The 20,037-nt window shown below is 38.5% G+C and overlaps 2 protein-coding genes across 2 annotated transcripts in view; both read left to right on the top strand.

Annotated features, from left to right (window-relative positions):
- The window catches only part of LOC134678818 (protein archease-like), a 233,500-nt gene that overhangs the window by 113,742 nt on the left and 99,721 nt on the right, over window positions 1-20,037 (top strand). The gene's annotated exons all lie outside the window — the stretch shown is intronic.
- LOC134679383 (protein takeout-like) lies at window positions 1,224-18,828 on the top strand. The gene is made up of 6 exons (XM_063538281.1): window positions 1,224-1,368; window positions 13,799-13,917; window positions 15,047-15,168; window positions 15,514-15,647; window positions 16,041-16,190; window positions 16,996-18,828. Exons 1-6 carry the CDS (start codon window positions 1,305-1,307, stop codon window positions 17,145-17,147), a joined length of 741 nt encoding a protein of 246 aa, XP_063394351.1. The 5' UTR covers window positions 1,224-1,304; the 3' UTR covers window positions 17,148-18,828.

Consider the following 20,037-nt stretch of genomic DNA (forward strand, 5'->3'; position numbering starts at 1 on the left):
AGTGTCACCGTTTGAGGAGTACAATCTATGTTTTAATTATTTGCTCGTGTTACAGGTCACATCCGGTATAATTTTGTACTAAGTACTACTTGTAGTAGGTAGGCACTATACCGTTTATAGTATAACGGTTTGTTTCTTTTGTTTTTGATGGGATTGAATTCATTGAAACCGGTCTAAGTGAGCCAACGGTACCATTAACTGACGAGTAGAGTACGATTGAACTTATTGCACCTACCGACTCACTTTACTTCCGATTGACCTACTAATAATAACATTGATAACTGATAATGTCATCCATAATAACACTAATTAACACTAGACTCACTACCTTCATGGGCGTAAATAGTTAAAATGTACATACATATACCTACACAGTACCTATATATCTATTAAAATAAAAGTGGAAAAAAAATACGGAAATTTTACTTTGGCAAGTCAGCTTTGTCAGTAGAAAAAGGCAGTAATTTAATAAATATGGGCACGAAGGGTGGATCTTTTATACACATTTTGCATTTCATTTATCTTCAGGTATACGAGTATACGAGTATGTACCTATCTAAGATCCTAGATGAGGCATCAACAATCAATCCTTATAAGTATACGTAATCCATCTATAGTTATTTGTGTTACAAGGGGGTGAAGTCGTTGTTTAACCGCTCGTGCTATTGATACTCGAACAAGAGAAAGACTCCATAATTGAACTACAAGCGTACCGAGTGGTTCGAAAGTAGAATCTTGAGCGATGTGAGGGTCACCAACCCGAAAAAAATATCAACTATAAAATATGAAACAAAATCAACCCATATTAAATCCAAATGAACGAAATTAAATATCATTTAAAAGACAACCAGCTAACATACTCGTAAGGAAACAATTCAAAATTTGCATATAATTACTTTGTCCCACATGTGAATAAAATGCAACTTTCTCATCAATTTTTAAACTATCAAGAGAGGCTTTACCAGCCGGTGTGGTAAAAATTTATTTTCATGTAGCCTCATAAATCTCATAATCATAACTGACCTATTTAGAAAACTCGAATGCATTGTATTAGGTACTTAGAATATTAATAGGACCTACATTTATTATGCGATTCTCGTTTCTTACTTGATAACATGCCGGTCAGTAGTAGGTAAGGAAGAATGAAAATGGCATCAGGGGGGGTTTGTGTCGCTGGGTAGGGAGTGGTGGTGGCGCGCCGGCGCCGGCATTGCTCCAGCTGCTGCAGTTCGCGGCGCACGCGCACCTCTCTTGAGTTAATGGGCACCCCGTACGCGTAACCACCTCAAATATACTTTTACAAGATGGACAAGCTACAAAATATTCTTATTTTTGCTGCTGTGCTCGCATCAGGAACTTGTAACACAAGTAAGTACTAAACGTATTTAATAAGTAATGGAAAACATTGACTTTCTTTTTTCTCTATGTATGGTGCACTGCAGCACATTGTTACTTTTATTATACCTATCCCGATACCTATATATTTTTTATGGTAAATGAACGCTAACATCAGCCTGATATCTTCTGAAATAAATTATTTACGGAAACATGTCTATCAAACCTAGGACTACACTTACCGGCTGCCAATTTTTAACCATCTTACTTTTAGCTATAAAACTAAACTAATGATAATTTCATTTAATTTCTAATTAAATATCATTGTCACTAAGTTTTGATATACACATCGCCTTCTATTCAGCTCTATGAAAAAATCACGGAATAAATTTGATCGTGATACCTATTTCATCATAGCTAATACACCTGCATTGAACAGTTAATTAAATTTATCCTGCACTCGCGAGATGTATCCTGCCTGACGGAGCTGCCCTATTTACCGGCCGCACCTGATCCAGCGCTTGGTATTTAATTCATACCACGAGGTCATTGTTCTCTAGATATCAACAGCCACCTTATGAAGATAAGGCTGCGACTTAAAACGGATCCCCAACTGTGCCAACAGTAGAGATCTTACAGCAATATTCATGTTAATCTGTTTCATTGGATAAATGACATTAAAAAAACCGGGCAAGTGCGAATCGGACTCGCGCACGAGGGGTTCCGTACCATGATGCAAAAAAAAAACAAAAAAAACAAAAAAAAACGGTCACCCATCCAAGTACTGACCACTCCCGACGTTGCTTAACTTTGGTCAAAAATCACGTTTGTTGTATGGGAGCCCCATTTAAATCTTTATTTTATTCTGTTTTTAGTATTTGTTGTTATAGCGGCAAGAGATATACATCATCTGTGAAAATTTCATCTGTCTAGCTATCACGGTTCGTGAGATACAGCCGCTGGTGACAGACGGCCGGACGGACGGACAGCGAAGTCTTAGTAATAGGGTCCCGTTTTACCCTTTGGGTACGGAACCCTAAAAAGAAATTAATATTAGTCAGTTCTGTTCTGCAATCTTGAAAAGAGACCTGATGACAGAAAAACGTTTTTGGGCAATATATTTTAAGCTTGATAACGTGATTCAGGTAGTTGCAAGCAAGTTATTGTTTGTTTCTCGTGCTCATATTGAGACCATGAGCATGCGAAAGTTCAAAATTGATACACAACTCACGAGCAAAGCGACTGGTACAAAAGTATAATTTTGAGCGTTGCGTTGCGAGGTTTTCAAACCATGAGAGTTAAACAAACTATGCTTCCTGAAATGCTCATCCCATCATCGCGTGTAGGGAATGCAATACCGGGATACCAGGATCCCGAAATACCGGGATCTCGCACTTAAATTAAGCAGGATCCCGCGGGATTGAAGAGCGACATGGTTCTTATGTGTTACCTACTACAAGTAATACGTGCTGGGGCGCGTGCCTATTAATACTGGCGAAAATTCTTCACGGAGCCCAAATGCATCTATGGAGGAAGGGGGTAAATGACACGGAAGAGTATTTCGCCCGAATTTGTTTATTTATTTTATCACACTTGCTCGTTAAAGGTGTTATTTCACGTAGGCGACACGGTCCGTAAATCCTAAATTTGAACCCAGGGCAGTCATGTAGATACGTCCAAAATTAGGCAGAAGTTTCATTTTTCCCTCTTTTTTCCTCACTGGCGTGATGAAAAACATTGTGTGTGCCACGGGCGGTAAAGGAATTACGAATTCGTGTTAGTTATAAACCTTCACACACGTTCGTAAATTCTTGATTACCGTATACCCTTAATACAAAATGTACTATTTCTAATTTTAGTTAACTTTTTGTTTATACCTTCTAATTTAGTATCAATTCGTAAGATTGTATACTAACTTGCGAGATCCCGCAAATACCTTCCGGACTTTACTGAACGGCGGGACTGAAAATTACAATCCCGCGGAATACCGGGATTGAATTTCTCATGCAGGATTGCATTCCCCAATCGCGTGTAAAACACGAGCAGTAAACATTACAAATGTAAACTCGAAATAAGTAATTTATGCTTTTAAAATACTCAAGTTTTACAGGATTAGACAGAACTCTGTCAAAGTAAACATGTTGATGCGGTGTAAATTTGACGTCATATTAATTTTAATATTTATATAGGTTGAAGCATAGACTAATCAGATGGTACCTTAACACATTTGGCTCTAGAGTTGGACCAAAAAAAGTCTGCAGCGGATTTGATAGTCTACGCAGTGCAAGTGTCATTTATACGTCACAATTTCGTAGAAGTTTAACGTTTAAAATAAGTAACACTTTCACTGTGTGGGCTATCAAATCCACTGCAGACTATTCTTGGTCTGACTCTAACCTAAGCTCAATAAGTCAATGAAGAATCAAACAAGAATAAATTTAGCTCAAAAGTGTACCGCGAAAACCCGACGGATACCTTTCACTTCCAATACAGAATTAAATCTTACCACTTTCTTCCATTTTGGCCCCGTTATGGCATCGCATTGAACATGTTTACTTACCTACTCCGTTGGCATTATGCATCTAAGTGGGCCACGAATGTCGATATCAAGTTGTACATATACGTATTTTGATATGTATTCTATGTATTTTCAATCTTACAGACTTACCTGATCATTCCTACAGTATTGGGTTCCCAACAGTAGGTACATACATGCTTATGTCGCCTATGTCATGTGTCTATCTGACGCAGCCTACAACTTTAACATACGGTATTGTTGGTAATTATACTCTGATTACAATACATATATAGGTCATTCGCATACCTCTCTACACGCGGAACTTAACATAATAAGTAAGTAACATAATGACAAAGCGACAACACAGAGATAGATGGTTAGATTGTACGTACATATCTTAGCAATCCCACTTGAAAGTAAGACACTCTGAAATTGTTGTAGGTATTACATAAATTGAACGCGGAAGAGTGGAAAATGTAGAAAACGCATTTCGCGCATGTGAAAAGTGGACACGAAGTTGAGTAACATGGGAAATGGCGATGCCCAAGCGCATTTGCGCAGCGCAGCCAGGCACACAGGCGCCGCGCCGCCGCCGGCCGCCGGTCACCGAGCGGCCTCCAGGCACACCGTTGTCGACTAGCCAGACTAGACCATAGTCTTATTGTGCCAAGAAACTTAATTTGTCCCCACTTCATTTTAAAAATTTTATGAGTTACCAACAGCAATTTATTCTTATGTAGTGTACAAGGGGTAGCACTGTCACAGACCGGAATTCCCTATATACGAGTATACCGGTAATGTTTACCTACCTACGGCATTACCTACTACCTATAGGTACCTACCTACCCGTGTTATTTCTCTGTATTGGGTCCTACACCTACGTCTTGTATACTTTTGGATTTCATAAGTTTTCAGTGTAGGTACGTCTATATTACAAATAGGTATGTATGTATAATTCCTCATCCTACTCATTAGCGTTTTCCCGGTTGTAGATATACGTAACTAAGAAAAACCTGAGTTTTGCTCGGCCTACTAATCTCATAAATTGGATACATGCTCATTGGTAGGGTAAAGGCACCAGTGCTCAGCCATGCACCAGTAGTCAGCCTTTCTTGCCTATTTTTAGCTGTAACTTATAAAGTTTTTCTGATTTTCAAGTGAAAACTAGGTAATATTATAGATTGATAAGCTATTCATTGAAAAATACCTTAATTTTTAAATGAATACTCTACTATGATCCACAAAAAAAATTCAAAGTGGTGGTGTCTTCTGACATGAAAGGTTAAGAGATATGCGCCATTTTTTTTGGAATGTCACATGGTATTTTGATAAGACGATAGCAGCTGAATCGTGATTAATTTTTAAAAGAATATGGACTGCTTCACCTAATTAATACCTAAACTATCTGAAAAATGTAAAAGATTAATATTAATCCATGTGGAAGTAACATTTTTATGGCGGCTGACTATTGGAAACTACTTTTTTGTACAAAATCCAATAGTCAGCCTCCCCTGGCTGACTACTGGGTTTGAAGCAGTAATTTTAAAAAGGTCGTAAACCCAAAAGTCAGCCGGGGGAGGCTGACCATAGGATTTAGGATTTATTATTATTTTAAAATGAAGTGTAAGTCGTTAAATCACGCCCCTTTAAAAATTACGTTATTATGAATTTATTTGATTGAAATACATTAAATACCCAGTAGTCAGCCACTGGCTGACCACTGGACAATAAGCTCACTCTATTCGAACCCACTAATCAGCCATTAGAATGGGATGGCTGGGCACTGGGTACCTAAAGGCTGTGTATTGGTATACAGGGGGCTGATTACTGGCAAAAATGCCCTTTTATTATATTTAATTAAATATTTCCAAAAGTTGAATTTAATTAAGTTTTATTCTTTACAAAAATTAAACTTTATTAAATTCTTGAACAGAAAACACATTAATAATACCTATTGGTCCATAAGTGTGCAAATTATACGATCTTGAACATAGAAATTTCGTTATAAGGCTGACTACTGGTGCTTTTACCCTACACATGTACCTACCACGAATAGTATAGTACCTATTTAAGTAAGTACAAGCTACTATCGAAGTTCCGAGAAACTCTTTTTTAGCAATACCTAGATAAGTAGGTACGTACCTTAGTACATGATAAGTTTTTAGATACTTAATTTACTCCTAAATTGTCTTTTTAACCGACTTCCAAATCTCAAAGAAGGAGGTTATCAATTCGGTTGTATGTTTTTTTTTTTTTTGTTTTTTTTTATGTTTGTTACTCCATATCTCCGTCATTACTAGATCGATTTTGAAAATTCTTTTTTTGATTGAATGTATATGCATACAGATTGGTCCCGTTTTTGTCAAAACCCAGTTCTGATGATGGGATCCATGAGGAATCGAGGGAACTCCTCAAATCTTAAAGGTATACATATAGTGATTTTTGGGTTTTTATCAACAAATCAAGCATATACACCCAAAAAAGTGACATTTAATGAAGTGGAACTGCTGATGATGATCAGAACGGAACTCTTTAACGACGCATAGTTCACGGTTGGCGATTTGTCCTCTTCGTTATGTTTGTTAAGCAAGTTAAGTTTTTAAGCCACATTTTTGTCAAGCTCGAGTTCTGATGATGGGATCCATGAGGAATCAAGGGAACTCCTCAAATCTTAAAGGCATGCGTATAGAGATTTTTGTATTTACACCAGAAAAACAAGCATTTTCATTAAAAACTGTTGCATTTGATGAAGTGGAACTGCTGATGATGATCAGAACAGAACTCTTCAACGACGCATAGTTCACGGTTGGCGATTTGTCCTCGTCGTTATGTTTGTTAAGCAAGTTAAGTTTTTAAGCCACATTTTTGTCATGCTCGAGTTCTGATGATGGGATCCATGAGGAATCAAGGGAACTCCTCAAATCTTAAAGGCATGCGTATAGAGATTTTTGTATTTACATCAGAAAATCAAGCATTTTCATTAAAAACTGTTGCATTTGATGAAGTGGAACTGCTGATGATGATCAGAACAGAACTCTTCAACGACGCATAGTTCACGGTTGGCGATTTGTCCTCGTCGTTATATTTGTTAAGCAAGTTAAGTTTTTAAGCCACATTTTTGTCAAGCTCGAATTCTGATGATGGGATCCATGAGGAATCAAGGGAACTCCTCAAATTTTAAAGGCATGCGTATAGATTTTTTTGTATTTTCATCATTAAATCAAGCATTTACATTAAAAACTGTCGCATTTGATGAAGTGAGACTGCTGATGATGACCAGAACAGAACTCTTCAATGACGCATGGTACACGTTTGGTGAATACGAATTTCGATTTTGACTTGGACTGGGACCCGGACCCGGATACGGACCCGGACTCGGACCCGGACTCGGACCCGGACTCGGACCCGGACTCGGACCCATACTCGGACCCGGACCTTGACCCAGGAAACCACTATGATACCTTAACTAAATAAACAACTATGATTACCTACCATAAAATTAATGTAGGTATAAAGTACGATGATGCCAATCTTACTAGCCCCTCCCGCTTAAACCCCCGTTCACCGCACGGCATGCGCCATTAAGTGGGTTATTAGGTTAGGTTTGAACTGCGATCCTCACAGAACCGAACAAGGATTAGGTTAGGTTACAACTGCGAGCGTTACAGAAACGAAATGCTACTTGAAAAGTGGGTTTGATTAGGTTCGAACTGCGATCTGCACAGAACCGAACTGCTATCTGAGGAGTGGGTTAGGTTAGTCTAGAACTACGACCCTCATGGCTCCTCTTCACGATGGGCCAACGCCGGCCACTCCAAGGGACGCATTTATGCGTTAGAGGGAGCAAGTGATATTGCTATCTCATTCTACCGCATGGCTGCGTCCCTTGGAGAGGCCGGCGTTGGCCCATCCTGTAGAGGAGCCATTATACAGAAGCGAAATGCTAGTAGAAAAGTGGGTGGTTTTATCTCCTTTTCTACATAGTGTACCATTTACAATAATCTTTCATCGGCCCCCATGGAAGTCGGTTTTTTTTCTTAAAAATTATTCTATAGGTATTTATTAAAATAATATTAATAAAATTGTGGCATTTGCTAGCCAAGGTTACTAAATTTACTGTAGATCGTTTCGCCAGTAATCTTAGCTATTGACAACCAAGAATTTGCTTGAAAACTGCAGTTATTTTAAGAACGTCTATTAGTAGGCTGTAATTTGACTAAATTATACTCGTACACTACTACAGGGCTACCAGTTAACCCTGTGCAGTGTTCCAAATACATAAAATATAAACTGATGAGATATTATAGGAGGTACTATACATGTAGGTACTGGTAGGTAACTGACCAATGGCTGCACCATCCATGATGCTTTTACTCGTTGTTAAACACATTGCAAATAAGTGTAGGATATGAACATTTTCTTACACTTTTTTTATGTAGTCATAACTCAAAACTCGATGTGGTTTTATATCGAGACGTTCCTTTGGCCACGTTCCCAGCAGCTTCATCAGATGAGCTCCATGTTAACACATTATAAGTACGTGCTCCACCTACCTACTATTAGTAGGTACATAATAGTCACCGAGATCAGGTTGTTCTTGGAAACTTAATAATGATAAAGTAAACAGCAGGTAATTTTAATAACAAAACTTCAGTGAGACACAGTCATATTAAATATCTTAAGAACGGGTCACTCACGTATTTTAAGTCGAAAAACGCTCGACATGTTTCACTCCGTACCGAGGAGTGTCATCACGAGTCTGCGCCGGTCCGTCACCGTAAACGCAAGCTCCTGATGACACTCCTCGGTACGGAGTGAAACATGTCGAGCGTTTTTCGACTGAAAATACGTGAGTGACCCGTTCTTAAGATATTTAAACAGCAGGTAGGTAAATGGGTCAAACAGATCACTGTGTTATGTCTTTCCTGTAGACATACACAAGAGTTAAGGGCTATAAAGGTTAATTTTCTTATTTAACCCTTATCCACGTGAAAAGGTCCTCCTTTTATTTAGAGAACTATGATAAAATCATTACTTACATGCCCACAAGCTGTTAACTATTGCCCACAGGAGAGAAAAATGTACAGTTCGCGCGAACACACTAGTTGTTTGTAGTGGATAAGGGTTAAATAAGAAAATTAACCTTTATAGCCCTTAACTCTTGTGTATGTCTACAGGAAAGACATAACACAGTGATCTGTTTGACCCAGATATGACATTAGTTAATACAAATGATTTGTGTACAAAATGGCTGCACTGTACAAAATGAAATGATAGTCAAGTATTATACAAAAGTACACACATTTTGCAAGTGCCATTCACATGTAAGTAATTTATATCAGCTCAGTAAAGATACGATTAACCGTGAAGGGTCTCTTTCATGATTTATGAAACTGACTAATGAATACACAGTTCAACAAAGATAACAATGGTTTAGATAATCGCGGGTAGATAGTGCGGCGGCTAGCCCTGAACATGGAAGCGAAATGCATTCCTGTAATAAGGTGAAACAACGTCTAGGGAGTTGGTCGCTCGCAATTTGGTTGGTCGCAAGCTCAACCAGATTTTTCACCTGTTCCAGTTTACACCCAAGCGTCGCGTCTAGCGTGTGCAAAGAATTAACTGTATTGTCGAACAGTAAAGTGTTTTTGCGGGTGCCGAAGGAACTGGCGGGCCGGCTGCGGCGAGGGTCATCGCTCTCGACGCGCGTTGCGGGCGTGATGCGCTCCCATCATAAACCAGTTCCTTTCATTACTCTTTATCACGTATATTTCAAAATTAGGTCTGGCTTAGGTAATAAATACAACGCGCAATATATGCTGACGAAAACTCTCCGGAGCTACAGCATTCGCAAACCAATTACTTAATATAAATAGTAATACCTTTTCTGTATATCTGATCCCATCAAAAACATAAATGTAAAAAAGGAGAGCCAAGTTCAATACAAAAATTATGCTTGGCTGTGGGGTTCGCCGCAAAAAGAATGGAGATCTAAATGAGTGCCAAGTTCTATGCAAAATCCAAATATGTATTTATAGGAACAAAATAACATTATAAACAAGTATCAAACTCTATTTCTTTGCTTTATTGGATACCTATAACAATTACTGTTATTTAAAAAAAATGCGAGATCTTAAAGCAGGTTAGATTTGACTTGGCCATGCTAAAATCTTCGCTGGTCTCAGGTGTTGTAAAGGCGGTGAAATAATAAGTGGACTGTAGTATAACGCTGGTTTACTCTCAAAATTACAAAAATACAAAAAGTGGCAAAGTGGATTGTCGTTGGGATTCAAGAGATGACAAAGTAAGTTTGGCCATAACATGGAATTTCACAGTTTGTAACAAAAATAAGATTAGGTCATGTCAAAGAAGTATGGAGAGAAGTATACTCAATGTAAAAAGAATTCAAAAAATATCGCATACATTAATTAGAAAGAAGACAAAGGTCACAGACGCCCTAGGTCACTGTAAGAAATTAAAGTGGCGGTGGGCGGGACACGTCGCTAGGATGACAGACAACCGATGGACTCACAGACTGACCACTTGGAAGGGACCATCAGGTACAAGACAAGAAAACAAGGCAAGCCCAAAGCGCGATGGACTGACGAAATAGTGAGACTGGCTGGTGATCAATGGATGCAAAAAGCTAATAATAGAGACGCTTGGAAATCACTAGAGGAGGCCTTCACCTTCGAGTAGCGAGGGGTTCTTACATTATTAGATACTATAAATTAAGTATAAAGATGTTAGAGCGTAGAACTGTTTTGTAGAAATAGGTTTATTTAAAAGTGTGTAATTTTATTTTTTTTGTAAGAAATATAAGGCTTTTTTATTTTTTATTTTTTTTATTTATTTATTATAATATTATTTTGTTCCTATAAATACATATTTGGATTTTGCATAGAACTTGGCACTCATTTAGATCTCCATTCTTTTTGCGGCGAACCCCACAGCCAAGCATAATTTTTGTATTGAACTTGGCTCTCCTTTTTTACATTTATGTTTTTGATGGGATATCAATACTTTTTGTAAAGAAAACTAGGCAGGTATTGAGATTTAATGTTTTTTCTTGTGTTTCCGCTGCATGTTTTTTACTTCTGTTTGTATTAATTATGTGGTGCCGCGCGCCGCCAACGACACACCGTCGGCCGGTTGTTTAGCGCGTATTACAGGTTTTTTGTATGGGGACCCCCCCTATTTTTTAACTTTTTTTATTTTTAGATTTTTTCCTACCCTTACACACAATTACCGACCTGGATTCCAAATTTCATCCTTCTAGGTCATCTGGAAGTAGGTTAGGTTTAGGTACTATATGTCAGTCACAATAAAAAAGAAATTTGTATGGGGACCCCCCCTATTTATTAACTTTTTTTTGTTTTTAGATTTTTTCCTACGCTTACACACAATAACCAAGCTGGATTCCAAATTTGGATGAAATTTTTTTAAATAACAGCAATTGTTATAGGTATCCAATAAAGCAAAGAAATAGAGTTTAATACTTGTTTATAATATTATTTTGCTCCTATAAATACATATTTGGATTTTGCATTAGAACTTGGCACTCATTTAGATCTCCATTCTTTTTGCGGCGAACCCCACAGCCAAGCATAATTTTTGTATTGAACTTGGCTCTCCTTTTTTACATTTATGTTTTTGATGGGATATCAATACTTTTTGTAAAGAAAACTAGGCAGGTATTGAGATTTAATGTTTTTTCTTGTGTTTCCGCTGCATGTTTTTTACTTCTGTTTGTATTAATTATGTGGTGCCGCGCGCCGCCAACGACACCGTCGGCCGGTTGTTTAGCGCGTATTACAGGTTTTTTGTATGGGGACCCCCCCTATTTTTTAACTTTTTTTATTTTTAGATTTTTTCCTACCCTTACACACAATTACCGAGCTGGATTCCAAATTTCATCCTTCTAGGTCATCTGGAAGTAGGTTAGGTTTAGGTACTATAAGTCTGTCAGTCAGTCTTAAAATTTACGACTTTTTGAGCTTCATATCTTTATAACCGTTTGAGTTTATAACTTCATGAAATTTGGGCTTCTAGATGTCCTTATGGATATAATTAAACACACGTAGTTTTATGTGTTTACGTTAAAGATGTTTTGAGTTATAGAAGGGTCAAAAGTGGCACCAAGTGGTTCGTGTACACTTGGCGCTGGCTAGCCAGTTCCTTTGCTTGAACTTGGCTTGACACGCTGCCGCGTGTCTAGATATCTTGACCGTCACAACTTTATAGTCTGTTAAAAACTACACTTTACCTGGTACAACCAAGAGGAATTTCTTCTTAATAGTGAATACCTACACAGGTACCTATAAATTGAACTGGTTTACCAGTTATGTACTAAATCAAACCTAGTAATTACAGCAGAAAAATAATGAGAAAAATAATTATTTACTTATCCGAAAAATAACACTTAAATCCACGTCGCATCCGATGGTTTTGTATAAAGCTCTTTAGTAATATCCTACAGAAAAAAATATTAATCATTTAAAAATTGCCAAGACAAATTCAATTTTGATTTGTCAAAATAAAGATTAAAAATAGGATTTAATAATTTACCTTTCTATAGGCCTCGCCCAGAGGTTATGACTACCTACCTAGCAACCTAGCCTATATGCGAACAGTAGCTTGCAGACGGCGAGCCCCAAGCGCGCAGCACTCCTCGTAACGTCACTCGAATATGTAAAACAATATATTTAAAATAAATATTAAATACATGCAATAGTTACGAGCATTAAACGATTCCAAATTAGAGCACTACTCAATAATTTCCGTATGTAAATACCAACGTCAGATACGTGAGGGGTACAAATGTATGTAATTGAAATTAAGCGTGAAATGAGATGATGCATAAAAATGTACGTATTCGGCAGATGAATTGCTTTAAAAATAAATAAAGACTGATTAAGGATCGCAATAAGTCCAAAATTGTATACGGTAAGGTAATAATATTCAAATTACCTATATACGCAATTATTTGTGGCAACTCCGTCAAGTGGACACACAGCAGTAGCGGCGCGTCCATAAAAGCCGATTCCCACCGGCTTACCTGGTTTTGGACGTTTGAGCAGAGTTGTAAAGGAAATATGTAAGCCAAATTAGCCCCGGCTTGCCCATGGATATGTTTGACGCGCCGCCACTGACACACAGTGACGATTATTCACCTTAATCACCAGGATACCTATCATAAAATAAGTATTGGGGATATAACTGTCCATTACAATTCAAGAAGGATAAAGGAATCAAAGACTCATCAATAATTAACATATTATGAATATGGAAAGATGAGTAAAGGTTATCTGTCCTAAACACAAGAGACAAAGGCTATCCTCGAGGCGGGTTAATCATGAAAGGTTAACGCTGGCACGTGACGGGTGCAAGCATTGTGCGGCGCGGTCAAAGCCGCGAAAGCGCCGCGGCTGCGGCCGGCGCACTGCCTCTACCGTTATGCACGCGGAGGACCCTCTTGCATACTGATGCCGCGCACTAGCCACCGCGTGCGAAAGCCACATTACACGTTCACTGAGTCAGCTGTCCAACATGCATAACTATAATACATGTAGGTATTCAACGTGATCCCTGGTTTTAAAAATCTGACTCGCTCCAAGTATGTCAATGTCAAACTGTTGTTTATCCTTGTAGATACGCCCTTTTCGCTTTTTTACCGCACCCTGAAATCGTCTGATGGTTTATCTAAAGCGCTCGAGTAGGTAATCATTAATCAAAGAAATCAATAATCATTTTACTAATACCCGCTACCCTGCACTCGCGGTAAAGAGCGCTTAAATTTGGTAATTAAAGGTACTCAACAGGGTGCATGCACGTTTTTTATCATGGCGGATGATACCTTGATACCCTACCCACATCTGCTGCATTATAGAAATCAAATATCCTTTATAGGTGGAGAATAATATAATTTTGTTTTTGTTGTATCAGACATGTTCGGTGGGCGCTGCTCGAGGCGCGACCCTGCCGTGGACGCCTGCCTACTTCGCGCGTTCAACTCGCTCGCGGAGCACCTGAAGGGCGGTGCGCCGGAGCTGGGCATCGAAGAGGTGAGCCTGTTGTATCCGACATGTTTTCGTTTTCGGTTCTGGGGCAATCTGCCGAATCCTACACCAAGTTAGGCGAAGCCCAATGTCCTCGCCCAATAATGTTTAATTTGTCTTTGATTTTTGTTTGAGATATTTTTTTTGTTTCCTTGCATTCTCTTTTATTTTGCAATTTCACAGTGCCTTGGTTTTTATTAGGGTTTCATACTCAAAGGGTAATAACGGGACCCTATTACTAAGACTCACTGTCCGTCTCGTCTGTCCGTCTGTCTGTTTGTCACCAGGCTGTATCTCATGTACCGTGATAGCGAATTTCCTTAAGGGTGACCTGATCAATTGATCATCGGCCGCTGCCCAGCCCAGCTAGACTGCCAGTATAGTTGTACATTACAACAGTGTTTTTCAACCTGTTTTATCTGGATTTTCTTCTAGGAGTTATAATTTAGGGATTGGAATACAGTACTGTAAAAAATCCTGGTGTATCAAAGATAACTAACATCAATGAACCTCCTGCTTTTTCCTCCAAAAGTGTGTTCTCTAAAAAGTAGACGCAGGTACGAGTATCTATTTCCACGTACTTTCTGCCTTATGTAAATGGCTCTTCGTGCACCCGGGAATTCGACCCGGATGTTGTATCATAACATAACCAAAATGGTCCTACACGGAACAAATACGTGTACATAAATATACGAGTACCTACTCATCAAATATTTACTTACTGTTCAATATGCATATTAATATGTCCCGTGTTTATAGAACAAACAATGTTAAATATTTACCCAATTTTTAGGTAGGTACATAATTATCTGTTGAAATTTAGACTTGTCATAGACAACTGGCAGAAATTTTGAGCTCTTAAAGTAGGTACCAAATATAGATAAGTAGTAAAGTCGGATCAAGAAAAGTCTGCAGCGGACTTTATAGCCTATGCAGTGCAAGTGTTATTATTTAGTCGTCAACATTTCATAAAAGTTTGATGTTTAAAATAACACTTGCACTGTGGGGGCTATCAAATCCGCTACAGACTTTTCTTGGTCCGACTTTATTAAGCAATATTATTATTTATAATAGAATATTTATGTATCGTACCGTACCTACAACTTAGTTCAAAATGGTCGGTTAACGTTTTCAGGACGAGCCGATAGTGATCGACGAGTTATCTATAGCACTGGGGGGCGGGCCCGACGGCTACCGAGCCACCTTCAAAGACATCCATGCCACCGGCGTCTCAAACATGACCATCACTAATGTCAGGTGCTGTATCTACTGTACATTACATACTAAAAAAACCGGCCAAGTGAGAGTCGGACTCGCGTACTCGTACATTAAGTCTGACTCGAGCTTGACCGCACATTTCTAATAGGATTTCCTGACATCTATAGATACCTAAAGGACTATTTTGTGTAGTTTTGGAGATAAAAAGGGGGGGGGGGTGGCTATGTTTTGGCTATTTCCTTAAATAACTTCTAACCTATTTATTTTAAATTTATAAAAAACAAAATTTGAAATTCTCAAAATGAGCTCTTTCAGAGAGATGGTTAGAAAGTTACGTCCTTACGTGTATAAATATCATCATGCAACAGACTTGTGATTCCGCAGGTCCGACCTGGAGACGCACCAGTTCCAGCTGACGCTGTTCGGGCCGCACATCAGCGCGCGCGCGCGGTACCGCTCCTCGGGCGTGCTGCTGCTAGTGCGCGCCTCCGGCGGCGGCGACTACTGGGGCGAGTACGGTGCGTTGCCTCTTGTGTACCTTTTTAGTGTACCCCACAAAACTTTGTCCACGGTACACTTATTTATGTTTGCAATAAAGTTTTAAATAAATAAATATGTACATACTTACCGACATTTCGAGCTGATGCCGTTCTGGTTGCACTCGCACATTACCGCGCGCGCAAGAAGCTCATCTCACTTGTAAACATTGGTACCGATCGTTTGTGCGGGGTCGCAGTTCCAACCTAACCTAACCCATTTACTTATATGAAAATAATTATTTAAAAAAACTCACAATCATAACTCCCGCGGGAACAATATATTCCTTAGAAATAAGTGTGATGAAAAAGATTTATAGGTAGGTGTACTTGTTTTAATTTGAAATTAGATGACACACATACATACCGTTACAGACGGCGTGAAGGCTAAGGTGTACTTCCGCGGGGCGCCGTACGAGCGCGACGGCCGCACCTACCTGCGGCTGCAGCAGCTCAAGCTCGACTTCTCCGTGAAGGACATCCAGATGGGCGTCGAGAACCTGCAGAATGGGAACGCAGTGCTGCGTAAGATACCTTTTTAGGGTTCCGTACCTCAAAAGGAAAAAACGGAACCCTTATAGGATCACTCGTGCGTCTGTCTGTCCGTCCGTCTGTCACAGCCCATTTCTCTAAAAGTACTGAACCAATTAAGTTGAAATTTTGTACACATATGTAAATTCGTGACCCAAATTTTAACATTCCATTTCTAACCGCAGCTGCACTCCTAGTACTGAACGCGTCGCTGTTATTGTCAATTTCCATAGTAAAATGAACAGTAATGCAGCTGTCGTTGGAAATGAACTGTCACCTTTTAGTAAACGATATCTTACATAACCAAATGAATTTTAAACATGGAGGGCACTTTTGGGGGGTAAATGAGGAAATTAAAAAATGTTATTAAAACTACATATACCTAAGTATTGTGTTACATATCAAATGAAAGACTTCATTTTGAAAATCTTAAATACAGTAGAATCCGGTTAGTACGACTTCGCATATAACAAGTAACAACCAACCGCTTATAGCGACCTAAGTATCGATAGGCACTTGTTTGGTTTTAGTATGAGCTGCTAAATAAAACCCAATTCCCATTATTCAGCTTAAACTTCACATACATCATTAAGTAAGTTGGGGGACAATGCAATGTTTTGATACCTTCGAGCTGATCTGATGATCGACACAGGAGATGGCCATAGGTACTGTCATAAAACAACGCATCCTAATTGAGTTTGTTGATAAACGATTCAGTTGCCATATTGGCTAGGCCCACAGGTAGGTACCTATATATCTAATTATGTGAGTGTAATATGTGTTTGGTATGTACGTACAGAAGCGGCGCTGAACCTGTTCATCAACACCAACGCGCAGGAGCTGCTGAAGGAGATGAAGCCGGAGCTGAAGCGCGACCTGGCCGACAAGATGGCGCGCTTCCTGGCGCGGATCCTCGACCACATCCCCTACGACGAGTGGATCCTCGACTGACCACTGGCGCACTCACCTACTTGTAACTCCTAACTTAACTATTCGCAACATCTTAATAACTTGTTGTAAACTAGTTTTTAATTGTAAGGCTACCATTTATTTATACTAACGCTATCTTGTCATGGGTAGTGTTACAGAATGTACCTAGATTTCACCAAGGAAAAGTTCATAACATAAAACATATTCACTACTTTTGACGTCCTAGGTACTTACTTATTTGTTCACAAAAGTTACAAACACATTCGAATTGTGTCAGTGCACACTATGTACCTACTACCTTGTTACTTAGATACTAGGTACTTAGGTAAGCAAGGCCCTACCACCCGAAATATTTTGGTAGGGCTTGATCCTGAAGGTATATATATATATTATATATGTGTATAGTATCCTAGAAATAAATTCAAAAATGGTCTAACAGTTTGATAAAAATAAGTTCTTTTGTTATCCCCAGTGTTTACACAGAATTAATTTTTATTGTTACTAAAACATCAGGAAGTAAATGTATCGTGTTCCTGTGGGAACATTATGGTACTACAGTAATTTAATGTAGGTAATTTTTAATTCTTAATAGGTACCTCTAATTTACTCATGTCATTACTATAGTACTACCATTAATCAAGATTGTATCTAAACAGTGTTCATTACTTAAATTTAAAGTAAAAAGTTCAATACTTTTCTTGGCTGTGTCGTATAGATACTACGAGTAAATAGGATTTACCAAGATCCCTTGTATCACTATAGAAAAGTTTTCCCTAACTTGCATATGTGCACCATTAAGACTGATAGCAGACACGAATACTGTATTGAAGCATTTCCCAAACTATGGGTCGCGGCCCCTTGGTGGATCACGAGTGTAATACACTCGCGATATTGAGTGTGCCCTGAATCATATGACTACATTCCGACCCATCGGGCTATTTGAGCGTTACCAATAAGATAAGGAACATTGATGGGTCCCGAATTTGACCGTTTTTGTAAGATGGGTCGGAGCCTAGTCAACTTCGGGGACCACTGCTCTAACGTTATATTATATTGGAAATTGATTCACTAGCAACACGAATGTAATATTTTTTAATAACACAAATACATAAAAAAATATTTGTATGAAGTTATATAAATGATATTATTATACTTTTTTTAAAGTGAGTTATTGATTGACGATCGATAACTGTACCTATTGGAACCGAATTAATTAGCATTATTTACGGTTGTATGGATACGTAAATTGAGAGCGATTCCATAATTTCAAGATTTAAATGTGGAATTTTGTACTGTACCGAGTTTGTACGTTAATGTTAATAGAGTCCGTCTAAGCTAACTCTCCACCGACTGCAGCGACAAAGTGATACTTGCATAGGAACCTACGCAATAAACTAAGTATAAACGTTAGGTATATTATTTTCACACCAATTTGACGTCTATGTTGGCACTTCCACGTTCTGTCATTTGACAAGTAGGTGCTTGAGACGAGAGAGTCGGTGAAGAGTTATCTAAACTTATCTTGGAGAGCCTATAAGCATTTATCATCTGTCGTATATTCAGGTATTTAGAATGATTTGTGTGCAAGAATAGCGTCTTATCTAAAAAAAAATAGATCAGGCACTTCGGTACCATCAGATCAAGAGCTAATAATTAATATAATTTACGTATTATATTATGTTCAATAAAACCTTTAAAAATATGTGCAGGCAGACTTATTTACCCTCAGATACTAGTTTAATATTGTCCTAATCCTAAATAATCCTTTATATTATATCGTTTTTCATGTCACTTATACCTACATTGTAATTTTAAACTTGGGGTAGTCGCTTAATAATTCATCTATTGGGGGCCGTACCGAATGGGACAAATTGGTCTGTTTCGAATTTACATGATTCAAAGTGTTGCGTCTAAATACTTAGGTACGTATTTTATACCAACTAGAGTCGGTTTGGAAAGAGAAGAGTCGTGGAATGTATTGGGCCCACATATTCTACGACTTTTCGCTTTCCGCACAGACTCTAAAGGTTCCGTCACAGATGCGCGTTTTCCGGGTGGGGCGTGAGCGTTTTAATATACCTATGTAAAACGCTCACGGGCCGCCCGGACAACGCGCCTGTGTGACGAAGCCTTAACACCATTACTTATGTGATTTATACAATAATAATATTGTATAACAAACGTTACAACTGACATTTCATAATGTCTTATAACGTAGGTAAGTAGGTACCTATGGTCTGGCAAAAATATTAAATTTGTACAATTTTAACAAAGGCGGGCGTATATGACCATTTATTGTAGGATTGCTTTCAAATAGGATCCCATAATATATGACAGTGTCTATGATAGTGAAGTCTACTTATAATTGAGTCGCTTAACTTCAAACTCGGGTAAATCCATCCGTCAGATTATGCGATTTTGGTATTAAGAAAACGTAATAGGGTAGATATTTGCTGAGAGGGTCCAATGGATTTACCCGAGTTTGAAGTTAAGCGACACAATTGCCGCATTATACTCCTCAATGAAATAAATGAATACCATATATACCATGATACCATAAACAAGCCACCGACGACACCAACGCGACACACTGATACGTTGTTTGAGTTTCAGTCACGAATGTTGTACGATTAGAATACGAGTAGGTAGTTAGGTACCTGCGGAGTGTAACTGTGGCTGCAACCTATTTTGTAGCGTCATAATAGGTACCCATAATCGCTGTGTGTGGTGAAACGTCGTAAATAAACACATTGCAATCTTGCGCAGTACCATATGTTGTACTGTGGGTACTTATTACTAATTATAAATATTATAATGAACTAATAAACGATCACTTATCGATTTACGTAAGTACATAGATTCGTTACGAGTAGGGGGAGTCCGGGAAACTTGTACCATTGTATTTAAAGAA

This window comes from Cydia fagiglandana, chromosome Z, assembly GCF_963556715.1.
Source record: "Cydia fagiglandana chromosome Z, ilCydFagi1.1, whole genome shotgun sequence".
Taxonomy (NCBI): domain Eukaryota; kingdom Metazoa; phylum Arthropoda; class Insecta; order Lepidoptera; family Tortricidae; genus Cydia; species Cydia fagiglandana.

Coding starts and splice junctions, on each gene's coding strand:
- LOC134679383 (XM_063538281.1), top strand. CDS start 1,305: ATGGACAAGCTACAAAATATTCTTATTTTTGCTGCTGTGCTCGCATCA. Junction 15,169..15,513: donor ATGACCATCACTAATGTCAG/GTGCTGTATCTA, acceptor GTGATTCCGCAG/GTCCGACCTGGAGACGCACC. Junction 15,648..16,040: donor CGACTACTGGGGCGAGTACG/GTGCGTTGCCTC, acceptor ATACCGTTACAG/ACGGCGTGAAGGCTAAGGTG.